The following is an 11,166-nucleotide window of genomic DNA, read 5'->3' as shown; positions in this document are numbered from 1 at the left end:
CTTTGTGGGATTGGGATGATCAGATCTGTAAAGTAGTGCTGATGGAGTGGGATCTATAATTTCAAACGCTTTTAACATTTCATCAGTGACTTTTAGACACTACTATAAGTCAACACCAATTTCTATTAATCACCACCAACCCATAACCAAATGAGAAAATGAAATTATTCATTTGGCCACAAAATATTGATGTAGAGTTCTGAAAGTGACAGAATGGTCTGTTTTTGATTTGTCTACAAGCAAGTCTGTTTTACATAAATGGCTTTTTTACAGATTTGAAATGTGAATATATTTTATTTTTTTCCCAGTGAGTACACAATACACAATTCTTTGACAATACTATTAATCAATTTTATGCCGATTTCTTTTCCAATCTAACAACATCAAATGAAACACATTAAGATTTTGGACACTGTTTGGTGACTTAAACAAACTACAGTTAAAAAAAAAAAGTACATCTATAAAACAAAGTATAAAAAGTCTACCCACGGCCACAAAAATCCCTTATCTTGCAACACTTTAAAGTCACAATAAATGCTTTTGAAAATTATGAGATAAGAAAAAATTTAACTTCATTAGTAAAAATTATGGTGTTTCATTTGAAGTACATATCGCAGAGAAGCAAAATAAAAGTAACTTCACCTCTAAGATAATGTGGAAAGACATGTTGCTTTACACCAATTCTTGTCTTGTAATTCTATAAATACAATATACAGAAGCAGATGAACAAATCAGTGAATGTTACAGTTCTGCATATCTTTAATACTGACACACAATCACTTTCCAGTGGAGAAACCACAGTTAAGAGCTCATTGGTATTATAATTATGTTGTCAATGGACAATTACATAACTTTGTTGAATAGAAATTTGGAGGTGTTCTATTGAACTCATACAAACTTTCAACTCAAATCCCATTGAAGGTATATTTAAATAGCCAGAGCATTAGACTATGACATAGAACACCATTTAATGTTTTGTTACAGAGTAAGTCAACTTGCAATGCTTTTACTTCCCTTTGGTTACAGGATATCTTAAATGTTGGTCTGGATTTTCCTATATTCTCCTTCGAACTGGATTCAAATTCTGTGAAGAAATCAATTGTTTTCATGCCCCCTGTGCTATCCCACCTTACTTTAAATACAGCATGGAGAAGATTTGGAGAAGGGGTAGGGGGCCTCTGCCTGCATACACTGAGGCACACCTGAGTTGGGGCACTGATTCGGCCATGGCCCCAGTTGCAGACCTTGCATGTTAAGAATGGAGCTGTGCTTGTGTTGGGCGTGACTGCATAGCAGCGCTGCCAGGGAGTGCAAGATAAGATTATATTCTCTCCCACCCAGGCTTCCTCTGACAGCTTATGCAGGCTTCTGTTTTGACCTGCACAAGAGTGAGCTCTGTGAATTTCCACATTCATTTAACTGGCTTCAAAAATGAAAAAAATTCATGGTAGCTCTCACGATATTCTGACTTATCCTTATTGGACGTTTTTTACATAGAGCAAGTTGACAAAGGCTTTTGACTTTCGGTAGTGTTCCCGAATTCGTGTGAATCGCCACGGTATTTTTTCTTGCTGTATATCTACGGAGGAGGATATTTTGGGTGCAATATTAGACCGAAATCATTAATTTAAAACTAGACTTAATAGAGGATGTGAACTATTGTAAAAGAACATTCCAAGTAACCATAAGGCCTGATATAATCTAACCAAAACAGTTAATTTTTATGCACTGAAGACAATCAAAAAGGTACGACGCTCCACCCTGCATTACTCCAGAAGCCACCTGCATACACATACTCTGTTTTTGAAGTCTTGTTTATTAGTCACATACACCTGCCAATTACCAGGGGTAAAAGTTTATGTGGAATATGCGTAATGAATTAAAGTTTTAGGCTAAACTGGGTTATAGAGGGAGCATAAAGAGGAAAGAAAAACAAACAAAACTTTGCTTTTAAATAGAAAGAGGTGAAGTAGGGAACTGAATAAATAAAGAATTAAATTCCTCACATCTTAGAGCTGTGAATAAGTATGTATTCATTCTTCACAGAAACTTCTCATCTTCCCCAGTCTCTCTGTCCCAGAGAAAGCAAACTGCATTAAGATTCAGGCACTGATGGTGGAAAGTTGATAAAGGGATAAGTAAGTGGGTCTCAGAGTTTTTTCCTCTTCTATGAAGAAATGAACTACATGGGACCAAGAAGATGTTGGTCCCATAAAGAACATTATGTTCCTCTACTCTTGCCTGTGTTGATGCAGTCTCGGGGAATAAAAAAGATGGAAACATTTAACTATGTCCTTCCTTTGCTATAACAATATGACACACAATTGGTGACTGAGCCAATAATGCACGAAGTATGAACTGTCATTCAAACTGGCCCCATATTTTAGAACTGATTCTAATCATTACATTGAATATTTTTCATAGTACCAACTACTGAACACATCATAGGAAAAACATGAGAAAGTATAACTAGAGATAGAATTTACAATTGTGTAGGCAGCACATGGAAAAATGTCACAAGTGGGAATTTCAGGGAAGTTTGGGAAATTCAGGAAAGTTCTCTTCTACTTGACTGATTGACTATACATGTACAGTAGCTAACATATATTTCAAAGTCATATTCATTTGGACGATACCTGACTGATGTTCAGGAACTTCTTGTTCTCAAAGTCGTGTAAACAAATGAGGCAGGACACTGTTATTAATGTCCACTTATGAGGTTTGGTTTATTTAAAAAGTGTATAAACATGCATTTTTCTTCTTTAGAATTTTTCTTTTCGATTTACTCATTCAAAATGGGTCAAACATATTTTAGTTGGTAGCCAATTTTTGAGAATGTACCATAAAATATTTATTCCAATAACTCTACTTACTGTGAACTGAACATACTCTGAGCACTGCTTTTTAAGCACTTACAATTGGGCTATATATTTGGTGGCATAACTTCACTTCTTAATCAAATAAAACACAAAATTGTATATAGACTGCATTATTTTTAAAAAATCATGAATTTAAGTGATGCAGCTCTATCCTCTAGTGTGTACTGTACATGTATTAGAAAGATGAAACAAGATATTGCAATAGAGTTTTTGTGTTTGGAAGCAGCTCGAGTATGTCCTAATAATAAATTGCCTCTTTAACTATTTGCTAGATACTCTAGAGTTCATTTTGTTTGTTTCCTTGGGGAACTTCATATTATATTCTGACTTAATGAGTTGGAGAGATTAGTTATAGTAATTCAGAAAATGCTTTTTTAAAAAAACTGTAATATAAATACAGCTCTTGTGAAACACCTTAATTTCCTTTTGCTTGTTGTAGTTCTCAGATGGGTCAATTACAATGAGAGGTAAAGCTGATTCTAAATGTAACTTTAATTTCTTTTTTTTAAGCAAGTTTAGTACATCATTGCTACCTGTATTTTTTAATGCCTATTCAGTCTTAAGACTTCAACTTCCTTCTTTTGACCCCTGCTTTTGTCAATAGTAAAAACCACCTTTCTGCTTTTTTTTTATTGACTCAGTCGCTGATGTTCCAAGAAGACTTCGCCAACACCACTGTTCCTTTGCATCTTTCCTATTTCTACACCCCAACTGAAAACCCCCTAACGTGATTGGTTACAACCAGCATTATCCAACCTAGCTTACAGTACAGAAACTCCCTTCACATTCAGTCTTTTTCTTCATGTCACGAGGAGTAGAGATTTGTGCTTATCACCAAATAAAATTGCAGTGCAAAATTTAAACATAACAGTTACACAATTAAAAGTTAATATATGGCACCACAGCCTATTAATTCACATATAGTACAACAGACCAATAAGAACAGACAATAATATGAACAGAGCTAAAAAGAGTGAGCTTGCATAGCAATGCACGAAAGAAATTATATACAGAGGAAAATCCTTTTCTTCCTGGAGGGCGAGCTTTTTTTTCTTTCTTTTTTTATATACTCCTGACAAGAAAGAGTTAAGGTGGGTGGTGTACTTAAGAGAAGAACACAAGTAAAATATCTGTGGGATATGTGTGGCTGTGTGTCTTTACATTGCATCTACAGTTCTTTTAATAGTACATAAATAGAAATTGTTCATTGCACTGTTTAGTGTCATCACTTCCATGAGTGCAGACCTGATGGTCCTTCAGAGCAGCTTTGCATGTCTCCTCTCAGTTACTCTATAAAGAGATTTAAGAAGATCAGAAATAAGTTTACGTTTAAAGTATTCTTTATCTTGATCAGCATAACAAAAAGCAAAGCAAACAGATAATAGATGAAGATAACATCTTGGATTTTGTGAGGTTGTGAATTTAAAAAATTATACTTATGGGAAGTGAAAGAAAAAAAACACTGTAAAGTTTGGAGACAAAATCTGAGTAGATCATTTTTGCACTTCTTATGAGTCTATAATTACTCCAATATAATAGTTAAAGAAAAATCCAAGTAGTCCTGAATCAAATGAAAAATTATACACATATCTTAATCAGATTATTAATAGACAACAGTAATGATAACTTCCATTAATAAAGAAAGTTACAGTTTTGAAAGTACTTTCACTTTCATTATCTCATGGCATCTCCCAGTCTGTGATGTGAGCATAAGAGTAATACGATTTTTTAGATAAGGAAGTAGAGAAATTAAGAAGGTAGTTTACTTTCTCTTCTCACATAACCAGTAAAAGTTGACAAGATTGGAATTCAGGGCTATTCCTTCAGATAAACTGAATTCACGGAAGCAGTTGAAAATATTCAGCAAGTATAATTCTGACATTGGATAGTGAAATTAGTAACTTTCATGATGAAATTAACACAAAGAGTTCAATGTTTTTTACTGTGTGTGACATACTGTGACATCCTACTTTTCTCTAGTATTTTATACTTGGAAAGTAGTTTAGTTATATTAGCTACCAATGACAGTTCTTTATCAAAAGAGAAATTTATTTATATGTTATTATAATTCAAGTATTAAAATTAACCAAAGTCAAAGATCAACCTTTCAAGGTTGACTGCCTAAATTTAAAAAAATGAATAAATGAAGAGCAACTAAGGAATGAGGAATTCCCAAGGAGGTTCTTTAAAACTACCAAAGAGCCAACATTTCCTTATTAAATAAGAAAGAAAAGGCAAAGAAAACTACAAGAACTATATTTAATTAATTTGTATTAAAATTAATTGCCTAAATTATGCAATTTTTGCACAAATAATTCAAACGAAAGAGAAAAATGTTTATTTGACTGATGTAAATAGCAATGGTCTTCATTATAACCAAACCTACTCAAAATCATGATTTTTTTTCTCATAGTAAAGCAAGCTTTCTATAATTTTGAAATTTGTTTATTGTGGCAATGTCATTGTAGGAGTTCAGGACATGCTACGCCAAAATGTGGTACCTTGGCATATTGAATACCTTAAGGCGAGGGAGTTTGGAAAAAAAACCCAGCAGAAACAGAGAGGTCACTGTGACCTCTCCCACCTCATCCTTCCCTGAAGGATCATAAAAACTCCTATGTGACAGGTATCCACCCTGTAGTACCAGGAGGAAGATAGTCTTGTCATCAGAGATGGGGAATTGGGGGCTGAGAAATCTGTACATACAAACCTTGTTAAACTAATCCTTATCTTCTCAGTTACCTCTTCACCGTTTACTACCCCTAGCCCAAACCTCTCTGTCTTACCAAATTTAAACGCATTTATTGTTTCTTTGTCTAAAGGATTGAAAAGCTTCCTGCTCTGGTCACTTTGAGTCTTCATTCTCTTGTGAAGTCTCCATGTTCATGTAAAAATTCAATAAAATTTGTATGCTTTTTTCGTGTTGATGTATCTCATCAGTTTGGTTTTCAGACCCAGTCAGAGATCCTAAGAGGGTCAAGGAAAACTTTTTTCTGCCTTACGTTATTAACCCAGTTGTCTTTCTGAATCACCATAGCCTTTTAAACGTCCTAAAGCACTTACATAATTCACCTGTAAACTGTCCTTGACTATTTGAGCCCATATATCCTATGTCAAGAAGGTCGCTGGCATTGCGCTGGTGGCTTCCCCTCAATGCCTCGGCTTTCCTAGGTCCAGTGGATCCCTTAGAAGAAGCCGTTCCTGATGAGCTGTGACCCCCTGGAGATGGGAAACTGGGCTTGCTGTAGGGCACCAAGGTCTCCTCTGAATAAAGAAACACAAAAGGTTGAGTTGAACAGCAATGTGGAGGCAAAACAAACTTAACTTTAAATACTAAGCTCAAGCTAGGCTACTTTATGATTCCATTCTTCAGTAAAATTAAAAATAAGAGTTTAATAAGGCCCAAATAGTAAAGGAATTTCTATGTGCAGGCAACATTTCCTACAATAGGAACTGAGGCAGGATTAAATTAAAAGAGATCTTGGAATAAGTATCTAATGTTATATATTATTTGCAAAATTTAAACTCAGTTTAAAAGATATTTGCATACAATAACCATATTGTTTCACTAAAGCATTTCTGAGAATAATTTCTGGGTTCAAAGAGGCTGCAATTTACTTTTTTCATTAAGAAGGAAGGAACATGGTTTGTGTTTTAGTTTAAATTATGGCAACATTTTCTCAATCAACTTAGATAAAGAAGTATATATCAGTGTAATAAACTAAGCTTTTAAAATTTCTATTGCTTCTTTGGATAGAAATGCATTATTTGAAAAGCTGTGTATTTCCTTAAAAGAAAAAGGGAAACTCATTCATTTTAATAAATAACGTCCATATTCTTTTTATGTACCATCTCTCTAAAAATAATTCATGATGTGCATTACTAAATACTTAACACTGAAATAACATTTTTCTTTCTCTCTTTTTTTGCTTTCTTTCTTCTTTCTCCCCACCCCCCTTTCTCTCCACCTCTCTGTTTTTTCTTTCTTTCTAGGTATGGGTTATTATTACTGTGATTAGATGACTAAAAAAAATGCTGACTGAATTTAGTATTTCTCTTTTTAGATAGTCTTTAATGACAAGGGTCACGTGATTTTTCTCCCACAACTGTAAGCATCCTAAATGTTCCACTAAATCCAGATACTAATATTATCATCTTTTGGCTTTTTTATAACTGTATCTTCTAAAACCTTAAGCATCAAGTTGTGAAAAAATATAATTATTGAAAATGCATGAGTAGAGGACATATCCAGAAAAGTCCGAATGAATAAAAGAATGTGTAAGTAAACTCAATTGTGTGTGTTTGTGTGTGTGTGTGTGTGTGTGTGTGTGTGTGTGTGTGTATGTATGTTTTAATACTCAGTGAATCCTGACATAAGAAGAGATGTTCAGAAAATCCATTTCTATAAGTGGGTCAACATACCCCTACCAGAAAACATCCAACCACAAACCATGAAACTTATTTTGTGACATTTCCAGGAAGTTTGAGTTATAAACAAAAACATTTCTCATTGAAGTGTTATCAACTAAATTTAATCCGTTGGAGCAAGTGCAGGCTCCAGTTTAACCTTTTCTAATATGAGAATTCTGTGATTGCCTATTTACTTGCAACTTTGTTATTTCCATTAATTTACCTATTTGACTGAAGCAAGTTCTCTCAAAATGACTAGTTACTTCAGTCAAAATGAACAAACGATTGAAGGCAGAGATTCAACTGACACTAAAGATGAAATTTAGGGGTCTAAAAGGACTCAATACAAACATTAAAACGCAAAAGAAACAAAAAAAATAAAATGGTCTCTTGAGCACTGCAGATGAAGCCTGGAGGTCTCTTGAGCTCAAAGACCCTATGCAGAGGTAAACTTGAGGAACAACCCTCACTGAACTGACTCAGGCTTAAGGGATGTGCTCTTTACACCTTACATCTCTGCTGCGGAATTCCAACTTCAATTAGTGATTCAAAGCAAACGCACTTCAGATGCCCTTAAACAACTGGCATTTCCAAGATACCTGGTAGAAAAAAAAAAAATGTAAAAGTCCACACTTTCTTGGGACTGTGCAGAACACACCTGGTCCAACACCTTGTTTGTGGAGGGCTTTCCGTATGTCTTCTTGGCGTTCTGTGGAGTTTATCCATTCCTGGGTTTGTCGCTGCCACTCTAGGGATGTTTTAGCTGGACAATCCAAAGAGCTCTTTGTATCTTCTAAGTTGGATGCTTGCTGTCTCTCCAGAGAGCTTCCTTTTCTCTCTGTTGAGTTTTCCACGTTACCAGCATGCTGGCTCAGGCCTATTTGCTGCCTTAAACCCTGACCAGGAGGGGGATCTGGTGGTGGTGGAAGATCTAAAAATTTTGAATAATGTTTAGAATGGACTAAAATGTAATGAAAAGTACAGGTTTTAATTCAAGATGAAGAAAAAACCCTTGCCCTCCTACAGGTATCACCTATGCAAAATGAATTTGGGGGAGGAAAAGGTCAGTTATTTATATCTAAAATGCACATTATTGATCTCTTTGCTATCTTTTGATCACAGTGTCTTTGAAATAAAATCAACTGGCTTTATCCAACTATTGTACATAGAGAGTGTTTTCAATTGCACATTGAGGCTGATGTTCAAGGTGTAAAGAGCAGTTTATGGTTTCTCCATCTTTAATCCATTGTCCACTGCCACCTCCCCAAAGTAGAAATACCAAGACACAAAATGAATAGAAATCCTAGCAGCTGTGCTAATAAAAGGCCCTGGGAACAATAAAAGCTGCCCTGCCAATCTCCATAGGAAATGTTGCCCTTGGGAAATTAAGAACTGTATCCCGTATCATATACAGCATATGACTGCTCTTATCCGTGTGCGTGGCACATTTAGCAACAGTCAAAGGGTTAAGCTAACATTTATTAAATGCAATTAACATTCTGCCTGACAACCAATTCTGGCTGTTCGTTTCATGAGTTAGCTAATGAGTTACAACTAATATATTATAATCTTCCAATGTGTTAATTTTAATAAGTAATAACCAATGTTCAGAGTTTAGATAGAATGTGCTTCATGGTGCTAGAGTAGACAATGCATCATGAAAATTTGAGATGTAGTGGAATAGATAATTTTTCATAAAAGCTCTTTACATTAAATATCAGATATGAAAAAATTAAAAGTTCAAATACTCAGCTAATTTTTCATTTTTCTTTTACTAGCTTTTCATTCCATGATACTTTTATATTTTGAATGTCTTTAGTTGTGAAATCATAGTCCCTTCTTTCATATTTCTTTAAGTATTATAGTTCTTTTATCTAATTTATACTATTATACTAGTCCTGAAATTACTTTATGGAAGATTTTGAAATCTTCTAAACATTCTAACATTCTTTTGGATTATTTTCTTCTCATTTTTCTGGAATGCTGTTGCAAACTGCTTTGTTCATCCTTAAAGTATCAGTAATTATGTTATTTGTTCACAAAGATCAAATATCGTGGACAATATACATACTTATATCATTAATAGAGGATACTGTATATAACATAGGTAATTCTTTCCCAGGCCATTTTAGTAATGATGCACTTGTTTCTAATGATATTGTTCATGAAATTTAAAAGGGGAAAGTATAAATTTCTTGTGTACAAAACATGATTTCTTTAAGGAAGGCTAAGTTGCTCCTTTTAAAGACTTTATTAAGAAGCTTCATACTCTCTTTTATGAACAAAATAATACTGCCCTCCATTGAACCAACAATGAAAATCTCCCCCGTATCTGCTTCGGGAGTTCCCACATTGGAGCAACATTCCCAGTTCTTATGTATGTCCTCTTGTTAGATTATGAATCACTAATTATTGAAGGGAACAGGTTTTCTATCTGGGAGAATAAAGTTGCAATTGGAACATTTCTTCCAAAATGAAGAGCTAATCCAATACTGAGAAAACTGTTTGTTGAATAATCCACCAATGAGTTTGGTATTTTCTTTATATTCAACACTGACTCCCTTCAGTTCGTATTATTATAAATGTAAATTAATTATTTCATTTGAGTAATTGGACTTAAGACTGCCAGTTCGGGGGAAATTATTATATTTGCTTCTAAAATAACATATCTTGTCACTGATTTTTATTCTCCATCAGAGCAGCTTAATTTTTCAAATGGCCAAAATGGCATCTGCTTATGCTAGCTAAAATTCTGATTACTATTTAATTTAACCTGAAATTATATGGCTACGTAATTAAGTAATATCCTTGGAGTTTGTATAGTCTAAGAAGAACGAACATTGAAAGCACATTGAAATAAACAAATTGGAAAAAAGATGAGATTAAGAATGGCTGTGGAAAAAATGAAAGTATGTAATCAAATATGTTTACTTAAATTAAATTTATTATTCATTTCTCTGTTGATTCATTTCAACTAAATCAATTCACTAAAGAGTCTCTGGCTGGCCTACTGAGGATTTGCTATTGTCAGGCACACAACAGTTCAATGATATATGTGCCATTATTATACCCTTTTTTTTTAGGTAAGAAAAAAAGGCATAAAGAAATTAAGTATCTCCAGCCTGGGTCTCTCCTTCCATGAACTCCAGACTCATCTAACTAAATCCATACTGGAGAGTTCAGCTTTGATGTCTAGAAAGTATCTCAAATTTCACACATGAAATCCGAGCTCTAGATCTTCCTCCACAAACTATACTTCCTCTCTAGTGTTCCTCATCTCAATTACTACAAGTTGGCCATAACTTTGGAGTAATTTTTGGCTTCCCTGCTTTACAGCCTTTATTAATTTCATCAACAAACCCTGTGGGCTCTGCCTCCAAACTATACTTAGAATTCAACATTTCTCATTGCTTCCACTGATTCTAGCTTGACATGAACCTTTAGCATCTATTCCCTACATTACTTCCACAATTTCCCATGTGGTTTCTGTGATTCCACATAGAAGCCCATTCAGTCTATCTCAACCTAACATCTAGAATGACTTGTTTTTTAATAAAAATATAAGGAAGATCCTGTTACTCCTCTGCCTTACACACACACACACACACACAGACACACACACACACACACACACACGAACATACCATCAGTGGTTTCCCACTCAAAGTAAAGAGCCAATGTCCTTATAGAGACTTAAAGGTCCTACAGAACGCTGGTCCTCACTTACTTGTCTGACTTCCCAGTCTATTTTGTTGCTCTCTCTGCTTCAGTCACACTGCTCCTCTTCCTTTTTATCAAATATTTCAGGATTCCACTTGCTGTTCTCATTTTCTGGAATGACTTTTCCTCAGATATCATCATTGCTCTTTCCCTTGTA

At 34.5% G+C, this 11,166-nt stretch overlaps 1 protein-coding gene across 4 annotated transcripts in view; it reads right to left on the bottom strand.

The window, feature by feature from the left end:
• Nucleotides 1–274: 274 nt before the first annotated feature.
• Nucleotides 275–11,166, bottom strand: part of ROBO2 (roundabout guidance receptor 2) — a 166,044-nt gene continuing 155,152 nt past the window's right edge. For all 4 annotated transcript variants that reach the window (XM_007450294.1, XM_007450291.1, XM_007450292.1 and 1 more), the window contains 2 exons: nucleotides 5,943–6,143; nucleotides 275–4,169 (listed from right to left, as the gene is read on the bottom strand). In XM_007450294.1, the coding sequence (XP_007450356.1) occupies nucleotides 4,168–4,169; nucleotides 5,943–6,143 (203 nt within the window). In that variant the 3' untranslated portion in view covers nucleotides 275–4,167. The remainder of the gene's footprint in view (nucleotides 4,170–5,942; nucleotides 6,144–11,166) is intronic.

The sequence above is a fragment of the Lipotes vexillifer genome, unplaced genomic scaffold (assembly GCF_000442215.2).
Source record: "Lipotes vexillifer unplaced genomic scaffold, Lipotes_vexillifer_v1.1 scaffold1931, whole genome shotgun sequence".
NCBI classification, from domain to species: domain Eukaryota; kingdom Metazoa; phylum Chordata; class Mammalia; order Artiodactyla; family Lipotidae; genus Lipotes; species Lipotes vexillifer.
The sequence above is the reverse complement of the archived record's forward strand: the minus strand, read 5'-3'. Positions and strand labels throughout refer to the sequence as shown.